The 21,787-nt window shown below is 39.8% G+C and overlaps 1 protein-coding gene across 1 annotated transcript in view; it reads right to left on the reverse strand.

Moving 5' to 3' along the window:
- LOC126237267 (protein O-glucosyltransferase 2-like) overlaps positions 1 to 21,787 on the reverse strand; it is a 103,673-nt gene that overhangs the window by 18,045 nt on the left and 63,841 nt on the right. The window contains exons 3-4 of the mRNA XM_049947195.1: positions 20,488 to 20,699; positions 20,160 to 20,407 (exon numbers count right to left, since the gene is read on the reverse strand). Coding sequence (XP_049803152.1) covers positions 20,160 to 20,407; positions 20,488 to 20,699 — 460 coding nt within the window. The remainder of the gene's footprint in view (positions 1 to 20,159; positions 20,408 to 20,487; positions 20,700 to 21,787) is intronic.

The raw sequence follows: 21,787 nt of genomic DNA on the forward strand, positions 1-21,787 counted from the left end.
CAACTGCCGGAAAGCCTTCGTAGGCGCTCGAATCTCTATTACTTTACATTCGTGATCTCCTCGGGAGGTATAAGTAGGGGGAAGCAATATATTCGATACTTCATCCAGAAACGCACCCTCTCGAAACCTGGACAGCAAGCTACAATGCGATGCAGAGCACCTCTCTTGCAGAGTCTGCCATTTGAGTTTGCTAAACATCTCCGTAACGCTTACCAAATAACCCTGTGACAAAACGCGCCGCTCTTCTTTGGCTCTTCTCTATCTCCTCTGTCAACCTGACCTGGTACGGATCCCACACTGATGAGTAATACTCAAGTATAGGTTGAACAAGTGTTTTGTAAGCCACCTCCTTTGTTGACGGACTACATTTTCTAAGGACTCTCCCAATGAATCTCAACCTGGCACCCACCTTACCAACAGTTAATTTTATATGATCATTCCACTTCAAATCGTTCCGTACGCATACTCCCAGATATTTTACAGAAGTAACTGCTACCAGTGTTTGTTCCGCTATCATATAATCATACAATAAAGGATCCTTCTTTCTATGTATTCGCAATACATTACATTTTTCTATGTTAAGGGTCAGTTGCCACTCCCTGCATCAAGTGCCTATCTGCTGCAGATCTTCCTGCATTTCACTGCAATTTTCTAATGCTGCAACTTCTCTGTATACTACAGCATCATCCGCGAAAAGCTGCATGGAACTTCCGACACTATCTACTATATAAAACATTACATAAATTTTTTCTGTGTATATACATCATATTAACTTGAAATGTATGAAAATATTCACACACTGTAAGGTACATATTGTATTTAGTGAAATATCATTGACACATACATCCATACTCTACACACCACTATGAAATGCATGGCTAAGGGTACTCTCAGGTGCACCAGTTATTAGGATTTCTTCTTCTTTCACTCATATATGGAGCATGGTAAGAATGACTGTTTAAGAGCCTCTGTGTCCACTGTTATTAGACTAATCTTAATTTCCTACATTTCTGCACTTTTTTCTGTTTTAATCCACAGTTCATAACCAGTACACATCTCTGCTCCAGTAAAGCAGTTTAAAATCTACTTTATCTGTGTCGTACCATTATATAATCTACCTGAAACTTTCAAGTTTCTCCAGTTCTCCTCCGCATAGATAGCCTTCTTTCATAGTTCTTAGACTAAGTGTTGGCAAGATCAAATTATGTTGTGTCAAAAATTCTACCAGGCAGCTTCCCCTTCAATTCCTTTCTCCTAGTCCATGTTTTCCTACTATTTTTCCTTCTCTTCTTTTCCAACTATTGAATTCCAGTTCCCCAGCACAATTAAATTTTCATCTCTGTCTGAATATATTTTTTTAACTCATCACACATTATTTCAGTCTCCTCCTCTTCTGTGGAGATAGTTGGTGCATAAGTTTGTACTACTGTCGTGGGATTTGGTTTTTTGCTTATCTCAACTTCTGCAATGCACTCACTGTTCTGTTCATAGTAGCTTACCTTCATTCTTATTTTCTTATTCATTATTGCACCAACTCCTCCATTACCTCTATTTGATTTTGTGTTGATAACCCTGCACTCACCTGCCAGAAATCCGTTCTTCCCGCCATTGCACTTCTCTAATTCCCACTGTATCTAACTTCAACATACCCATGTTTTGTTTAAATTCTCTGAACTACCTACCCAATTAAGGGATGTAATATTCAACACCAAACTCATAGGATCGGTTTTGTTTTCCCTTATGACAACATCCTCCTGAAATTTCTTGTTCAGAGGTCTGAATGGTGGACCACTTTACATCTGGAAAAAGTTTACCCAAGAGGATGCAATCATCATTAACCCACACAGTACACCTGCATGCTACCAGAAAAAATAACAGCTATAGTTTTTCCTTGTTTCATCTGTTCACAGTAACAACACAGCAAAGCCATGTTGGCTAATTTTACAAGGTCAGATCAGTCAATCATCCAGACTGTTGCAATTACTGAAAAGGCTGCCACCCTCTTCAAGAACCACAGATTCATCTGGCCTTCCTATAGATATCTGTCGATTATAGTTGCACCTACTGTAACACTTTGTCTCATTGAGACATACAAGCCATCTCACCTCTGCAAAGTGGGGTAATCCCATGGTCCAAACTGAGATTGAATGCACACCACACACAATTGCTTTTCAGTCCTTACACAGCCTTGTCACACACAGCTCAGATAATAACTGAACAGGCATACAGCTGGGTCACAGCAAACAGTTTAAGCCAAAAAGACTCATATTATGTGATTTAAGATAAAGAAAAATAACATGATGGCACCAAAAGTAGATATTAATGATCACTAAGTAAATGAAACACTGTATGCAAAATTCCTTTGGGTGCTGCTGGATAACAAGTTAAAATAAATTCAACATATAAACAAACTAATCAATAAGCTTTGTTCATTACGTAATGCTCTTGGGATATTGTTCTCTGTCTTGATCTTAAGGAACAAATGAGGATGTACAGATGTTCTTTTTCTCAGTTTACTGTTATGTAGTGTGATTAATGATTGTATTAAATGTTGTATTAAACTGCTGTATCCTGGGATTTCGGCCCAACTGCAATAAAACCAGGTCCAGTGATATGCACAATTTGTCACAACATAAAAACCAATACTCTCAACAGATAAATACGTAGCATTTTCACAAGACACCTGGTGACAAAAAGTTTCTGAAATACATGTTGAAACGACCTTACCACATACCGGAAAATATGAATTGTTTGGCAGAATGATAAGGTGCACATTATCTAAGTTTTCGCATCAACCTCATTGTGTATAACTGCCCATGTCAGCCACATGTGAATTCTATCCCTACCATGATAAATACTCAAACCACTGACCAAATAGTTGAGATGCAACCACCCACAAACAGCAAACCATCTCTGGCAGGACAGAGAGCATTCCTGAAATTTTGCAAATTAAAGTAACTGAACAATCTGATCAAGTTGCAGACCTCCAAATAGGATGCTCCAAATGTGTGTTACAACAGCAATGCTCTTCCAGCATGAGCAACCTCTAAGAATATTGAGCTGCAGCCCATAAGTGTGACAGAAATCAGTGGTGGTGGTGGTGGTGGCGGTGGTGGTGGTGGTTGATTACAAACTGGACAGTCACTGAGTGACAATTCCTTACTGTTCATGTTTCAGCATAACTTTTTTTCTCATTTATTTCCACTGTGAAATACAGGTATTGGTCACCCATGTTCCACAAATGGATCTTACATCATGATGGACACATCATGTTTCCTCCCACTGTCTATCTCTGACATGAATCCAGATGGAGAGTGTCACCAATGTGTTACTTCACTGTTATCTAGTCATGGATACCTGTACTACACCAACCATTTTGGTGTCAAACTGATCAACAGTGATGTAACAAATGACAATCCATTGAATACTCCAGCACCAGTAAGATACTCAATGATACTTCACACAGTCAGAGCACCAGGGCCACCAGTCCATGCATGGCCTCGTCGGCTGCCTCCAGAAAAACTCAAGATCACAAAGCAAGAGTTCCCTTTCACAATGGATCAAGTGACATGTCAGCTTTCATATTGTAGCTGGTCCTTACCATTCTGTACTGCCACTAAGAAGAGAATGGGATGTGACCTAATAGTGACTATCATCAGCTTAATGCCAGTGTGATACCTCAATGCTATCCTGTGCCACATATCCTGGATTTTTCTGTTTACAATCATAACAAGACAGTTTTCTCCACAACTGACCTCATCCATGCTTTTTATAATATACCCATTGTGCTAGGAGACAATTTAAAATTACTGTTTCACACTCAATTTGGACTTTACAAAATTCTTCAAATACCATGTGAACTGTGCAATGCAGACTTTCTAACATTAACTAGATACAGTTACAAAATATTACCCAGAGGCCATTTATGCTATATAATTTGCATTCCAGCAAATAGGTTTTCATCTAACATGGTGCCACTAAAGAACCTTCACTGCTTCTGGGTGTTGTGTCTACTTCAGCCCCAAATATCAAAAACACTTGGGAGGGGAGTGATGCAAATAGTAAAGTGTCAGTTATATTTTATATATTGTGTAGATTCTTTGATTATTCATGTTGTCTCTGGACTTTGACAAACAAATGATATATAGATAGACTTTTTTCAGTTTACTGCAATGTTAAGTAATTAACAATTGTATATTGTGTTAAATACATAGTATTTTCACAAGACATATTCAAGAAGCTCCCCTTTTAACACAAAATCAGGAACTGGGAACACCAACCAGCTCAAAAGAAAATTACAAAACATACCTCATTAGCCATTCTTACAAATCAGCTGGGTACCTAGATTCCAGGATTCAAAATACTTTTTAGCTTCAAGGAAGTAGCATGACAAATAATAGTGTACTGTAAACAGATTTCTGTATTTCAAAAATACCAGTGTAACAAAGTAAATATCAAGCTGCTTCTATGAGATAAACAGAAGGTATGACTCCTTCTTGAGGGGATCTATGGAACACTGTGAATGAATGAACAAAAATCAATATTAGACTTGTATACGATAGGCTTAGTATTTGAATTTTGTGTTTCTGTATTGCTGGATATTCTACAGTATTTCTGAGACTACTGTTTGTTTGGACAGTTGCAGCACTTACAATGATCTTGCTTATACTAGTCACTTATTTTATGTGTATTTCATGTCAGCAACACTTGGGTTTTGTGGACGACGAAGGAGTGTTGATTACTGTTTAGATCAGTCACCTACATAGTCTAAATTAACTTCATATTCGGTTGTCAAATACTTAAAATGTACAGAAGAGAACACAAGTGCCAAGAGTGAGTATGGTTCCTTGGATGTTGAGCTTTCTCATTTGAGAGCTTTGTCCTGGAGGATCAGGACGAAAATTACATGCTTCCCTAACAACACATCTGATCCCTATAGTCACTTGCAAAATATCTTGAATCTCCGTGTTTCCTGTGGTATTAATTTCTTTTTCCATGTAAGTTTCATCTGCCCCCTCCTCTGCAAATTAAATTTTTTTGTGAACCTTTTATATTGTCTCCACAACATTGGTGACCATTAACACTTTTATATTCCCCAATTAACCTACAAATGATGATAAGTACATTCAAGTAATAAATTATGAGGCAGAATTGCAGGCCCAACTGCAAATTTGGTATTCAAATCACCAAACAATATAATTATTTTACTGTGCAGTCTCTCATAATTTGCTGAAGGTTTTTCCTGAATACTGACATATTACCATCTGGTGCACTGTAGATGCAGGTAATGATTGAGCCAGTATTGCTGTGTGCAGTATGACTTACTCTAAGTCCCTCACCTTAAATAGTTTGATACATGTAACTGAAATTGTTTCCTCTCTCTTTCACAAATTATGAAAATTGTACTATTATGCACCTAAATTCTGCAACTGTAAATATGGTGAAAAGCTTCAGAGGCAATCAAACAGTGACAGAAAAGCACATAAAATGTATTTGTGAACTGCTCACTAGGCTGGTAAATGGTAAACTAGTTCTTTTTTGGAACAAGAAGACCGAACACAGACCAACAGGAATACAACTGGATTCACACTGTGATATGCAAGTGGTGGTCTAGGTCTTGGATGGTGGGAATACAGGAAACGTGGGGGATGGAAAGACAGCAGAAGAGGTTTGTCTTGTAATCCCACAGTCTGTCTTTTCCCAAACATTCCCAGATGGTTTCTAAAATCCTATAATAACGGTTCCAAAACTCAGGCTCAAACAAGTCATTCATAAATAGAGAAGGAAGGGCTGGATACCATCTTTGGAGTGCACTAATTCTGCATTTCCTTTCAGCATTTTATCACTGGGTAGTGAGGGGTGCGACTCTATAGCAACGGTTGCTTCATCTCCTCCATCAGTCTCACTGGGGGCCTCTCACATGTAACTGTTCATTGTTAGTTATGTGTACTAGCTGCAAATGGAAAATGACATAACATGGAAGGTGAATAGTTTGGCCTGTCACACGCAACAACCAGCACCTCCGTGATCGTATTTCCCTTCGGCAAAATCAACTCAGCTGTGGGACTGCCCGCACATTGATTTTGTGGCACCTTTCCTGAGAGCCATGTGGCAAATCCTTGTTGAGTCTTTCTCCCTTTTTATAGATGTCACTAAACTGCAGCAGACAACAACAACTACTACTCAAGAAAACTTTTTCTATGAAATGTACACCTCACATCGTAGTCACAGTTAAAGGGTTGCAATTTATGCTAACTGCCTTCTGGCAATTCTGCACTTGTGTTGGCACCAAACATATCATGGCTTATCCATTTTGTTCTGCCTCCAATCACCTGGTGAATCATTTAGTTTGAACCATTAAGACCCAACTGTCAAATGCTATGGGGACAGCTCAACCACACCAGCTCTCTTTTTGTAGCAGAATGATAGCCACCCATATTTGCAGTCCACCAGTCCCCATCAACGCTTCTAGACTTTTTACACCACTACCTTTTCAAGATGAAGAAATGACAACTTTTCATTTGTGGGCTCTCCAATATGGGTGTGTATCCTCAGGCGGGCCCCCACTTGATCCCGGAACTGATTCTGATGCAACAAGGTCATCAAGATGTTTTGGTGGTGACTACACAGGGAACATTCCACTAGGGACAATGGGTGTCCTTCCATCTTCTTCGTTCCTGTCACTGCAGGTCTTCATGGACTTAGACCCCGTTCCCCTTAGCAGTGGAGTCACTTGTGCTTCTAGAGTCTCAATTGGGGCAAGCAGCTACTGCTTCTTCACTTCCTCTCCAGGACCAGCATGGACTCCCTAATGGTGTTGGCTCACTGACACAGCACCATCTTTCCCTGCATTGGCCAGATTGTTTTCGGCCCTTCCTGCCAATTCAAGAGGGGTGTGATCGTAAGTTGGCCATGGATAGTGACGGTTAACCTATTGAACAGAAGTGAGAATGGGTCAGTGACCTCTTGGTCTTAAATCAGCTAGCTGATGTGCTCAAAATGCTTTGCTGCTCACAGCAAATCAGCTGGACGTTGGTGTAAAGAGGCATATTGATAGTATGGCATCATTCATCATAACGTCCCATAGGATTGCAAGATCGTTTCTGCCTTGCATCAGCGGGTATGGTTGAAAACAGTCCAGCCAATGTGAGGTAGGATGATGACTTGTCAGTGGGCTGGCACCTCTTGGGTGTCAATGCACTGGTGACGATTCTGCACTACTTCATTATATCTGGATATTTTTGGAGTGATTGATTTATTGGTTCATGATGATGGGGTCTCTTTGGGTTCTGAGTATAGTGACATCCATCCACTGATGTGAACTCTACTTTGGTGTACTGTGATACCGTATGAGTGAAGCGGATTTCAGCCAAGCCCCCTAGTGGTTCCCTGCAACATAATTCAAGTTGTGTTAATTTTGACTCTTTTCATTTTCAGTCTTGGAAAATTTACCAGATTAGTACCTCCCCTTATACACCATGTGTCATTTTTTTCTGTGTTTCAGTGTATTCAATAAACAGGTAATAAACGATCTTGGTAATATAAATTGGGGAGTACAAAAAGAGCTAAAATGCCAAGGAGAAATTAAAATGATAAACAACAAAGCAGAGACAGGAATAATAAGGGAAATGTAAAGCCAGTAAAAGAAAGGTGGAACAGAAGAGTAAAAAAGGAAAAGTATGGACAACAGAGGCAGTATATTGGACAAAGTTGCACAGAGGATCACAAGCACTCACAAACTTTCAAACGAGAATGACTCTGGGGACAATAACATGAGTTGGATTATTAGTATCCTTCTGTACAGTTCAGAAGGACTGCTGTGTTTGGTTGGACAGGAGACCATATTAGCAGTGCAGTTCGTACTAATGAAATAGTAGTGCACTGCAAATGTCAATTTACACTGTAGGGTTCCGCAAGCACGCAGAAGTGCCGCAACATGACATGGCAAGGACTCGACTAATGTCTGAAGTAGTGCTGGAGGGAACTGACACCATGAATCCTGCAAGGCTGTCCACAAATCTGTAAGACTACAAGGGGGTGGAGATCTCTTCTGAACAGCATGTTGCAAGGCATCCCAGATATGCTCAGTAATGTTTATGTCTGGGGAGTCTGGTGGCCAGCAGAAGTGTTTGGACTCAGAAGTGTTCCTGGAGCCACTCTCTTGCAATTATGGATGTGTGGGGTGCTGTATTGTACTGCTGAAATTGCCCAAGTCCATCGGAATACACAATGGACATGAATGGATGAAGGTGATCAGACAGGATGCTTACGTATGTGTCACCTGTCAGAGTCATATCTAGACGTATGAGGAGTCCCGTATCACTCCAACTGCACACGCCCCACACCATTACAGAGTCTCCACAAGCTTGAACAGTCTCCTGCTGACATGCAGATTCCTTGGATTCATGAGGTTGTCTCCATACCTGTACACGTCCATCCCCTCAATACAATTTGAAACATGGCTCGTCCAACCATGCAACATGTTTCCAGTCATCGGCAGTCCAATGTCGGTGTTGATGGGACCAGGTGAGGCTTCATGCTTTATGTCGTGCAGTCATCAAGGATAAACGAGTGAGCCTTCAGCTCTGAAAGCCCATGTCAATGATGTTTCATTGAATGGTTCACACACTGACACTTATTGGTGGCCATCATTGAAATCTGCAGCAATTTGCAGAAGGGTTACATCTCTGTCATGTTGAACGATTCTCTTCAGTCATTGTTGGTCCCATTCTAACAGGATCTTTTTCCAGCCACAGCAATGTCAGAGATTCGATGTTTTACCAGATTCCTGATATTCATGGTACACTCTTGAAATGATCATAAGGGAAAATCCCAACTTCATTGCTACCTCGGAGATGCTGTCTCCCATTGCTCGGATGCCGACTATAATCTAGGTTCAAACTCACTTAACTCTTGATAACCTGCCATTGTTGCAGCAGTAACCGATCTACCAACTGCAACAGACACTTATTGTCTTACATAGGCATTGCTGACTGCAGAGCCATATTCTGCCTGTTTAAGTGTCTCTGTACTTGAAGACGTGTGGCTGTACCAGTTATCTTCGTGCTGCTGTGTAGTTTACTGTTGTTTAGTGTTTGGCAGTAGATCAAGCATATAAAGATACAGCTGTATTACAGTTGATGGATATTGTAGTTCATCTCACAGCTTCCTCTATTGCTGTCAGGATAACATATGCTTGTATGCTCCATATTGGGATTTGTGAGCACTTTCTGGTCAAAGGTAGCTAATGCGTAATATGTAGTACTCAAAGATCTGTGAAGTCCAAAGGAAATAGCAATGCATGTTGGTGTTAGAAAATCAGTAACACTAGCCCCTCATTCTGGACATTCTTGCATGCTATATCCTGTACTAACTGTGAGAAGTCGCAGACTTGGCACTTTACTGTTGTACTCCCGTAGACTGCAGGTAAATGTTTTTGTTGTCTTTCTAAGGATTTCAATCTATTTTGTTTGTATAATCAGTTCTGCAAATAGGGCTCATGAAACAATTAGTTGCAAAAGGAAATGAAAGCAATGTAGGGTCCCCAAGAACCAAAATATGACAGCCAAATTTACAACTTCATGGAATAAGATGCAAAGAAATTAGAACTATGGGAATGACAGTTGTGAACCAGCAACTATGATTTATTTCCCAGTCTACAGAATTTAATTGTCTCTATCAAAGTAAAAATTTTAACATTAACTTACATTACTAGACTATGCAGCTCATTTGCACAACTTGTTAACAAAGTTTTCATGAATACTTTCCATAATTTGACACATAAAGGTTGTATTAGGTATCAAGTTTCTGTTGGCATGAACAAAGTGAAAGAGTTGATTCCCACTAAAAATGAAAGTTGATTGAAAGATCTACAGGCAGATCTCTAAAACTGATCTTCAAGGGGCTAAATTTTGTTAATTTTTGGGGTTCTTTACTTTTACAGTGCATGCATTAAAAGTTATGACATCATTTGTGTTTACCTACTGGTACTAGAAAGTGTTTACTGCACTAGCTGTAGCAATAAACTCTGAAGTATCAAGCATAATCTCAACATGATGAAGGGTAAGCTGAAAATTATGTAATGCCTCCAAATTTTTATATGAAAACTCAATGCTTTTTGAATAAAACCAACATTATTACTGTTCTGTGTCTTTATTCTTCATGTCTACATATTACAGTCCTCTACAGCTAGAGCACTCTGAACTGTAGAGTGTAACATGGTAGTTTGTAATGTATCTGTGTTGGTGCACAAGACATATGGAGGACCCTCTCCTTCCATGTGGCAATGTCAAACCACACACAAGCACTGTGAAATCCATGATAATCTAGTACCTTGGGGTCACAGTCACTGATATCCACTATACTGTCCTGACTTCACAGTATCCAGTTGCCATCTGTTTCCAAAACTTAATGAACACTTTTGAGGACTTTATTTGATAGTGATGAAGGGTGCGAGCAGATGTGAGGTTGTGGCTACATTAAAAAGTTAGCATTCTACAGTGACGGTATCAACAAACTGATCTCTCATTGGGAGAAATGTATACATTGACAGGGTGACTATGCTGGGAAATAAATATGTAGACATTAAGAATGAAGATGTAAAATGTTAATAACACTTGTTTTATTTAAAAAGCTTTAAGAATTTTCCAATTAAAATTTGGAGGCATTACTTTTCAACAAGCCCTCATATTAATTTATTACTTCTTTACTACTAGCTATATTCATGGCATATTTTTCAAACAGTATTCACATATATCACTGAATGTACCAAATAAATTATATCATTGTACAACACATAGTTCAGATGGTATCATGTCATGAACATTGAGCTGAGTGGAAATGAAACTGCAGGACGAAATTTGCTAAAGATACAGGTGAAATATGTGTACAGATACATGTGAAGTATATTAAATATATGTGACATGTGCTTATGCAGACAAATACATAGGTAAAAAGCTCTTCCTACCCTCCTCAATTGATTTATACCTAATTTGGTGCACAAATTATTTACTATCTGCAAAGAACCACTGTGGGGGTAAGAACCAGTGACCTCCTGTTGGAGCGAGAGTGATAACATGGAGAGAAAAGGAGAAGATGAGCAAAGATAGGGAAGAGGAAGAGAATGACGGAGAGAGAGGGAAGGAGGATATGGAGTAACAGAAGATCGAAAAATATATACCTGGGCAATGCCAGGTAATCAGCTAGTACTTTTTATAAAATGAATTTCAATTTGTTACTCATTGTTTCATTTATAATTTTTTTCAAAAAATTTAGACTAGTCTGGAAGTTTGCTTCACTGCCCAGTCTCACCCTTCCGTACATTAACTAATCTGTAATGTAATATTACCAGGAAAAATTTACATATTTGGATATTAGATGTGCAACTAAAACTTTGTAAAGGTTTACTTTCTACGGGTACTATTTCAAAAATCAGTTAAAAGTAATCCATCAATAAGATACATTAAAAAAAACTACTATTAAGTATCAATGGCCAAGGAACAGTTTAACTCAAGACAAATGTAAGAAACTACTAGTTATGAATATAATAGAGGGAAACATTCCACGTGGGAAAAATATATCTAAAAACAAAGATGCTGTAACTTACCAAACGAAAGTGTTCGTATGTTGATAGGCACACAAACACACACACAAAATTCGAGCTTTCACAACAGGGAAGGAGAGGGAAAGACGAAATGATGTGGGTTTTAAGGGAGAGGGTAAGGAGTCATTCCAATCCCGGGAGCGGAAAGACTTACCCTAAGGTAACATGCAAGGCCTTCCTGATCTTTGTCAGGTAAATAGCATTGTGACTCCAGAAAACACTTCAGTTATTGAAGAAACTGCAAAGTGACACTGGATGACATTACCACAATGTTAAACATCAGTTCAGGACATGTCACTGTGAATTATATGCTCCAATTCCATAAAGCATCCATGTTGTAGCTAATTGTTAAATTGAAAGAGTGACATGTTGATGCATATGAACAGCTTCTGTTGTATGTAGAACAAGAAGGTGATTCCTCCCTTGCAAAAATCGTCAGTGATTATGAAACAATTTCTCATACATGAAACCAAACAAATTTTTAACTCAAGTAACAGAAGAGAAAGCTTATGCTCATCCTCTTTTGAGATGAGAAAATTGTCCTCGAGGAGCACAACATCTAGTGAGAAATGACTATTGCTAGTGTATAACACTCAGATTCGCAAGTTCTGGAGTTTAAGTGTATTCTGTATCTGCCATATCCACTAGACCTTTTTTATGCTTGGACCATTCAAACAAGCATTGTGTGTCAATAAGTTTTCTCATGACTAGGCACGTGTTGTTGCACAGACACCCCAACAAATTTTTTTCTGTGGGAATTCAGGCTCTCTGCAAATGCTGGTCAACTTAAAGTGAGCAAGGGGGATATTACTGGAGGAAAAAGTGATACAAATATGTATCACATATGCATTTTGAACAACATTTAAAACAAATAAATATGGTTTTCATTTAACTGGTCATCATAGCAAGAGAAAAAGAAAACCTACCAGCTCTTTGAGCCTGAGAAAGAGAACATAACTACGATCTTCAATGGTTCATAACTTTTAACACCAATTGCCAAAAGAGGAAGGTGTGTAATTGTTTTCATTTGTATTTCTTTTCCTCACTCAAGTTTGTTCTTGAAAAGGCTTACATTGTGTAGATTTCATTCATATACATCACATTAGGTGTTTCAAAATGACTATCAGTGTTTTAAGGATTTGTAGCATTAACCACATTCAACTTACATAATTATAAACAAAAGGGCAACTCAAACAGTTTTTCTTACAAGCGTTCAATATGAGCACCATTTGTCACATGGCACTCACTGAGTTGATAGACGAGTTCTTCCCAAATCTTTATCAGTGTGTCTGGAGAAATTGTTGCAACTGTTTCATTCCTGTTCCTTAAGGTGGGTAGATCAGTTGGTAGCAGTGACATATAAAAATGATCCTTCTGTGAATCCCCAAAGGTGAAAATCGCATGGCATCAGATTAGATGAATGCGGAAGCCTTGCAAAACAAACTCTTATCATCCAGCCCCTTGTGGCCAATCCAGCAGTTGAGTACAATGTTGTTTAACCAGTCATGTACTGAGTTAAGCCAATGAGGCTGCCAAATAAAGTTCTGTGGTTAAGCCTCATCCAATTGAGGAAAGAGCCATAGTTCTAGCATTTCAAGGTAAAAAACTCCAGTTACAGTTGCTTTGCTGGAAAAGAAGTGGCCCAAAAACCTTCTGCTGGGGTTCGATACAAAAACATTCAACTCAGGGGAGTCTCACTGCAACTTTACCAGGTTGTTGGGTTTTGCATACCCCCAGATTGTGTGTGTTAACATTTCCACTTAGGTGAAATGTTGATTCATCAATCCACAAAATCTTCAGTGTCATGCTGCAACATTTTTTTTTGGAAAGCTGGCACATAAACTGTGGTTTGTAGATTTCAGAGTTTGTAACAACTGCAAATGGTATGGATGTAGTCATAAGTATCTCCTTAAAAATCTCCACATAGATGTCTCTGGTATCGCTAATTCACAACTAGCCTTCTGAACTGATTTCTTGGGGCTACATGTGAAACAGTCTCTCAATCGTTCAACACATTTTTAAGTTACTCTTGGTCGTCTCATACACTTTCCCTTTGCAAAAACGGGTATACAAACAAAGCAGTTTCAGTTGCTGTTTCATGCGATGTATTATTTATAATTGTAAGTCGAATATAATAAATGCCACAAAATTATTTAGCCTCACCTGTGTGCTTTGGCAGTTTAGTTTTTGGTTTCTGTTCATTAATCAAATTCATTAGACACAGTTCTTGCATTTTTGTCAGTGTCTACAGTAGAGTTTCATAGTGCTTGTTGATAGTTGTTTGTTTGTCTGTCTGTGTAGTGTGGTTAGTATACATAGGGACTGTGAGTGCTGTATGCGGATGCGAGCTGAGTTGATGACACTTTGCTCCCAGCTCCAGGCTGTGTTGGCTTCAGTTCCACAGCTTGTGGCTGCAGTGGATGGGATCACTGTCGTGGAATGGCCTTGGGGATCGAACAGATGTCCAGCATGACCCATGTGACCACCAATCGGACTGCACTGGTGGCCAGCCCAGTTATTGCTCGCACTGAGGTTGACCCCTCACCCGTGGTTGAGTGGGAGGTTGCCTCGGAATGCAGTAGGCTAAGAAAGACATCCCGAGGGCCTGACGTAAGGCCTCCCCAGTTAGTCTGACAAAAAGGTCCCAGGTGCTATCTGTGGCTGACAATGTCCCTCAGTCAGAAGCAGTCGCCTGTCCTGTTTCAGAGGACACCTCTCAGCCTGTAAGATCCGGGTAGTCACAATATTGGGAGCTCCAATGTTAGGTGAATTATGGGGGCCCTTAGGGACATTGCTGCCAAGGATGAGAAAAAAAGCCAGTGTGCTCTCTGTGTGCATACCAGGTGGAGTCTTTCCAGACATGGAATGAATCCTTCTGGATGCCATGAAGAGCACAGTGTGCAGCCAAGTGCAGGTGTTGGCTCATGTCGGTACCAATGATGTTCACACATCCTTGGATCAGAACAGTTGCTCTCTGGTTTTGAGCAGCTGACAGAAGCAGTAAAGGCTGACAGTCCAACATGAGAGAAGAGCTCACCATTTCAGCGTAGTCAGCAGAACCAATTATGGACCACAGGAACAGAGCCAAGTCGAGGATCTGAATCAGAGGCTCATACAGCTCTGCAACTGTGGGGCTGCATATTCCTTGACTTACACCATTGGGTGGTGGGGTTTCGGGTTCCATTAAATAGGCCATGAGTCCATTACACACAGGAGGCATCTACATGGGTAGTGGGGACTGTGTGGTGTGGACTGGGTGGTTTTTTAGGTTAGAGGGCCTTGGGGAAAAACAGAAAGGACTTCAGTTTCAAAGGGTGTGGGTTAAACACAGGAAGAATGTAGATCTAGAAACCATCATTATAACAGTTGTACATTATTGTAGCAATGCTGGGAAAGTACCAGAGCTTCAAGCACTAATATAAAGCACTTATGCTCAAATCATTATAGGCACTGAAAGCTGGCTAAAGCCAGAAATAAGTGCAGCTTAAACTGTTGGCAGCAGTGTGTTTGTTGTTGTGAGAAGTAGTTTATCTTGCAGCAAAATTGAAGTAGGTAGTTCCTGTGAGTTAGTATGAGTAGAGGTCATTCTTGGCAACCAGAATAAAATAACATTTGGATCCTTTTACCGACCTTCCAGCGCTGAAAGGTTCAAAGAAGACTTGAGTCTAATTTTGAACACATACCTGACTCATACAATTATAGGTGGTGGTGACTTCAATTTACCCTCGATATGTTGGCAAAAAATACATGTTTAAATCCAGACATACATAAAAAGCATCATCCGAAATTGTGCTAAGTGCATTCTCTGAAAATTATTTTGAGCAATTGGTTCATGAGCCCACTGGAATAGTAAATGGTTGTAAAAACGCACTTGACCTCTTGGCAACAGATAATCTGAGCTATAACAAGCATCAAAATGGATAGAGTGATTAGTGAATACAGGGTTGTTGTAGTGAGGTCAAATACCGTAACTCCCAGATCCACTAAAAATAAACAAAAAATATATCTATTCACAAAAGCAGACAAAAATTCTGGAGAGACAATACCCACACCTTCCACATTAACAACGTAAGCGAAGATCACATGTGGCTTGAATTCAAAGTAATAGTGTCAACTGCAATTGAGACATTTATACCAAATAAATTAACAAATGATGGAGCTGATCTCCCATGGTATCCGAAACATGTCAGAACACTGTTGCAGAAACCACAAAAAATGCATGTCAAATTTAAACAAACTCAAAACCCCAAGGTTGGAAAACTTTTATAGAAGCTCGTAATTTAGCATGGATTCCAATGCAAGATGCTTATAATAGTTTTCACAACGAGACTTTGTCTTGAAACCTGGCAGAAAATCCAAGGAGATTCTGGTCACACATAAAATATGCCAGCAGCAAGACACAGTCAATACCTTCTCTGCGTGATAGCAATGGAAACAGTATTGATTACAGTGCTGTACACGGCCTTCCAAAATTCCTTCATCAGAGAAGACAAAGTAAATATTCCAGAATTCAAATGAAGAACAGTTGTCAATATGACTTAGAAATAGATATTCTTGGAACAGTGAAGCAGCTTAAATCACTTAATAAAAGCAAGTCTTCCAATCCAGGTTGTATACCAATCAGGTTCGTTTCAGAGTATACTGATGCAATAGATCCATTATTAACAATCATATATAACCGCTCACTTGACAAAAGATCCATACCCAAAGAGTGGAAAGTTGCAGACATCACATCAATATTCATGAAAAGAAATAGGAGTAATCCACCCAATTACAGGCCCATATCATTAACATCAATATGGTGCAGGATTTTGGAACATACATTATGTTTGAACATTATGGATTATGTTGAGGAAAATGATCTATTAATACTTAGTCAACATGGATTTAGAAGACATAGTTCTTGTGAAACACGACTAGCTCTTTATTCACATGAAGAGTTGAGTGCTATCGACAAAGGATTTCAAATTGATTCCATATTTATAGAATTCCAGAAGGCTTTTGACACCATACCTCACAAGCAGCTTGTAATCAAATTGTGTGCTTATGGAATATCATCCAAGTTATGCAATTGGATTCATGATTTCCTGTCAGAGAGGTCACAGTTTGTAGTGATTTACAGAAAGTCAGCAAGTAAAACAGAAATGATTTCTGGCATTCCCCAAGGTAGTATCATAGACCCTCTATGTACCTTATCTATATAAACTATTTAGGAGACAATCTGAGCAGCCATCTTCAGTTGTTTGTAGACAATGCTCTAGTTTATCATCTAATAAAGTCATTGTTTAATATTTTTTTTGTGGGATCTAAAATTTAAAAACCTCTCTCACACCGGCCTGATTTAGCTTCACTGATCAGGATAGTAAAAACATGCGTATGTTAAGGGAATTTTCATTCACAAAGCAGGCTTATCACATTCACACAGTTCAATACTGTTCTATCCTGATTAAATTGAGCTTAACTTAAATTCCATATGGCAGTGAAGCCATTTCGAAGTCTCGGTGCGACGAAAATTGTCAGTCGATCTCCTGAAAACATTTGTAATACACTCCTGGAAATGGAAAAAAGAACACATTGACACCGGTGTGTCAGACCCACCATACTTGCTCCGGACACTGCGAGAGGGCTGTACAAGCAATGATCACACGCACGGCACAGCGGACACACCAGGAACCGCGGTGTTGGCCGTCGAATGGCACTAGCTGCGCAGCATTTGTGCACCGCCGCCGTCAGTGTCAGCCAGTTTGCCGTGGCATATGGAGCTCCATCGCAGTCTTTAACACTGGTAGCATGCCGCGACAGCGTGGACGTGAACCGTATGTGCAGTTGACGGACTTTGAGCGAGGGTGTATAGTGGGCATGCGGGAGGCCGGGTGGACGTACCGCCGAATTGCTCAACACGTGGGGCGTGAGGTCTCCACAGTACATCGATGTTGTCGCCAATGGTCGGCGGAAGGTGCACGTGCCCGTCGACCTGGGACCGGACCGCAGCGACGCACGGATGCACGCCAAGACCGTAGGATCCTACGCAGTGCCGTAGGGGACCGCACCGCCACTTCCCAGCAAATTAGGGACACTGTTGCTCCTGGGGTATCGGCGAGGACCATTCGCAACCGTCTCCATGAAGCTGGGCTACGGTCCCGCACACCGTTAGGCCGTCTTCCGCTCACGCCCCAACATCGTGCAGCCCGCCTCCAGTGGTGTCGCGACAGGCGTGAATGGAGGGACGAATGGAGACGTGTCGTCTTCAGCGATGAGAGTCGCTTCTGCCTTGGTGCCAATGATGGTCGTATGCGTGTTTGGCGCCGTGCAGGTGAGCGCCACAATCAGGACTGCATACGACCGAGGCACACAGGGCCAACACCCGGCATCATGGTGTGGGGAGCGATCTCCTACACTGGCCGTACACCACTGGTGATCGTCGAGGGGACACTGAATAGTGCACGGTACATCCAAACCGTCATCGAACCCATCGTTCTACCATTCCTAGACCGGCAAGGGAACTTGCTGTTCCAACAGGACAATGCACGTCCGCATGTATCCCGCGCCACCCAACGTGCTCTAGAAGGTGTAAGTCAACTACCCTGGCCAGCAAGATCTCCGGATCTGTCCCCCATTGAGCATGTTTGGGACTGGATGAAGCGTCGTCTCACGCGGTCTGCACGTCCAGCACGAACGCTGGTCCAACTGAGGCGCCAGGTGGAAATGGCATGGCAAGCCGTTCCACAGGACTACATCCAGCATCTCTACGATCGTCTCCATGGGAGAATAGCAGCCTGCATTGCTGCGAAAGGTGGATATACACTGTACTAGTGCCGACATTGTGCATGCTCTATTGCCTGTGTCTATGTGCCTGTGGATCTGTCAGTGTGATCATGTGATGTATCTGACCCCAGGAATGTGTCAATAAAGTTTCCCCTTCCTGGGACAATGAATTCACGGTGTTCTTATTTCAATTTCCAGGAGTGTAATTATTAACTTTCGGTGATCACATGGGGAAGACCGGAGATCTGCTGGTAAGACTGTGTTAGCCTATTTATTTGAAGTAACTGGATATCTTGAGCATACAAAATGGCAGGTTCATCCAGTGTAAATCAGACGTTCCCCACTGATCCCGTGCAACACAGCGTAGTAAGCAGACACTGTCAATAATAATCAGTTAAATAATACGCGAACACACTTACTTTAGTTTAGTTCATGTATTAAATTCCTTCTCATACAGAATCTCATCAAGATGGCGACTAGCTCAACAATACATACATATACATCCTCCTTTTTTCACGACTAATCGGCAAGCATTCCTTCATTCTTTTCACAAGAGAAAACATAGATAGCAGAGAAGCTATTCCATGGAGTAAATGGGCGCTCCAAGGAATAATTGGGCTTGAAACTACTTTGCATTGATAATCGGTAAGATAAGAAGAGATATTTCGAGATATATACTGAGTTATATAATTTATAAAATTTCTGAAAATATCACGGAGAGACCGCTGCAAGAGACATTACAATTGGAAGATCATGACCAATTGCAAAATGACTCAGATACAATATCTGTATGGTGCAAAAATTGGCACTTGAGGCTAAATAATGAAAAGTGTGAGGTCATCCACGAGTGCTAAAACGAATCCATTAAACTACCATTACATGATAAATCAATCAAGTCTAAAGGCCATAAATTCAACTAAATATCTAAGAATTACATTTACAAATAACTTAAATTGGAAATAACACATAGAAAATGTCATGGGGAAGGTGAGCCAAGGACTATGTTTTATTGGTGGAACATTTAGAAGATGCAACAGATCTACTAAAGAGACTGCCTACACTAACAATTGTACATTCTCTTTTGGAGTACTGCAGTATGGTTTGGGATCCTTACAATATAGGATTAACAAAGGACTTTGAGAAAATTCAAAGAAGAGCAGCATGTTGTGTATTATCAAGAAATAAGGAAGAGAGTGTCATGGACATGATACAGGATTTGGGGTGGACATAATTAAAACAAAGGCATTTCTCATTGCGGCAGGATCTTATCATAAAATTTCAATTGCCAATTTTCTCCTCTGAATGTTAAAATATTTTGTCGATGTTGACCTACATAGGGAGAGATGATCATCGTAATAAAAGAAGGGAAATCATAGCTCGCATGGAGAGATACAGGTGCTCGTATTTGTGGAGTAGCTATGTACATATAGACCATAAGATACCAATACTTACCTTGAAACAACAGATATTTTTTTCTGCATAGGGGAGTATTTCAATACAAATAAACTTCGTTTAATGAACATTTGATGAACAGTGAGCTTATGAAAATAAATTTCAGATTGTATGTAAAATTCTTAATATTTCTCACTTCACTCTAAAAATGATTCCCACAAAACACATTATAGATACATCATGTGCAAATTTGTCATGCCATAAGTGAGTTTGTTAAATTCTAAAGCAAAACAATAGAATATTAGCAAAAATTACATATTAAATTGCTGTCAAAAATATTGCCTTGAACGAAACTGATGGAAATTTCTATCTTTTAATACTCATGCAAAATAAGTCATACCTGCCCATGCATTCCAGTGTTGCCTCAGTAATATCATAAGTAGGTAAAACAATATCCATTGTATCGTCAGAACCACACCAAGAAAATACTGGCACTTTTGGACCCTTTTCAGTGCTGACAAGTGGCCAGTCTCCTAGGTTCATGAAAAATTCCAGATCTGGAAGAACTACTTTACGTGCCAAAGATAATAATATGGCATCCATGAACATCTTGAAACCAACATATTTGCCATAACATTTTCTGTATATCTAAAACAACAACAAAAATCTAAAAATACTAGGTTCCATTATTTCATGTACCTTGCTTAAAAAGGAAGAAATAGCAATACCTCATTATCTTTAATGACATAGTTACAGAGGCTAGTGCTGCCTGGACTGTCATACTTTTTAAGAATGCTTCTTCTGACTTCAGTGAGATTCACATTAGGAAATGGCTTAAGATCTTCTGTAATCTGTTCATATTCTCTTTGACAGCCAAACTTGGTTAACCACTCAGAAATAGATTCAACTGGACAGTAACAGTCCTCAGCAAAGATGGGCCCTGGGGAAAAGACAATCATGTTCTTTATTTTCTTCCTTTTTATGACAGAAATACCATATACAAATGCATAGCTGTTCTCCTCATACACTGCATTTAGCCTCTCACTGGCAACGACACAGTCCAAAATATTAATCACCACGGACACTACTTTCAGCAGTATTTGAAACGCTTCATGTCAGAGAGATAATGGAATGATATGAAAAGAATAATAATAGTCAAAACATAGGGAAGGCACTTAAAGCCAGACAGGCACACTGAAAAAAGACTGCTAGATATTATTTAGCTTTTGGAGTAAGTACTTAATGAGACACAGACATAACACACAAATATTCACGTTTGCATAAGTCACTCACTGGACACCAATACACAATGAAGAGAGACACTTGGTAAAGTAAACACACAGTGATCCTTCATGAGAAAACTAAATGGAGGATTGTAATTTGAAACTGTATTAGTCTTTTTCTCTCATCAATCAATTAAATTTCATTCTGCCACTATCTCTTTGTTGTTCTTCTAACACCACACAGTCTCTCCTGACTCTCAAGCAAAAGTAATACCATTGGCAGGAAAGATATTGCAGAGAAAGGCTTACCCAAAAAATGAGAATTGGTTGCAAGAGGAACTGCACCCTGTAACATTAGAGATACAGAATGTTTCCTATTCTTGGTGTTTTCTATATTAAACATACACCCATCGCACATAATGTAACCCTAAAGGATCAAATGAAAATAAAACCAAATTAAATTGTTGAAGAAGTCTCTCATTATATAGGAATATAAATAGAATGATACGGAATGAAACTCTTCCTGTCAAAAGGGCAACTTGTGTAGCCTCAGTGACTACTGCAGCAGAATTGTCTTGGAAGACCTGACACAAAACCCAAAGAAATTCTGGTCATATGTAATGTTGCAGATCTCTCAAACACAAAACTGTGACCTTTTAATTAGAAGAACACATAGGTTACACCTCTATGCAGAAGGGTAGCGGAAGTGATTTACAAAGCTGCCATCCAATATCTTTGAGACAAATCTGTTACAGAACCTTAGAACATTTTCTGAGTTCAAATAAAATGAGGCATTTTGAATAGA

Source organism: Schistocerca nitens, chromosome 2 (assembly GCF_023898315.1).
Source record: "Schistocerca nitens isolate TAMUIC-IGC-003100 chromosome 2, iqSchNite1.1, whole genome shotgun sequence".
Classification (NCBI taxonomy): Eukaryota; Metazoa; Arthropoda; class Insecta; order Orthoptera; family Acrididae; genus Schistocerca; species Schistocerca nitens.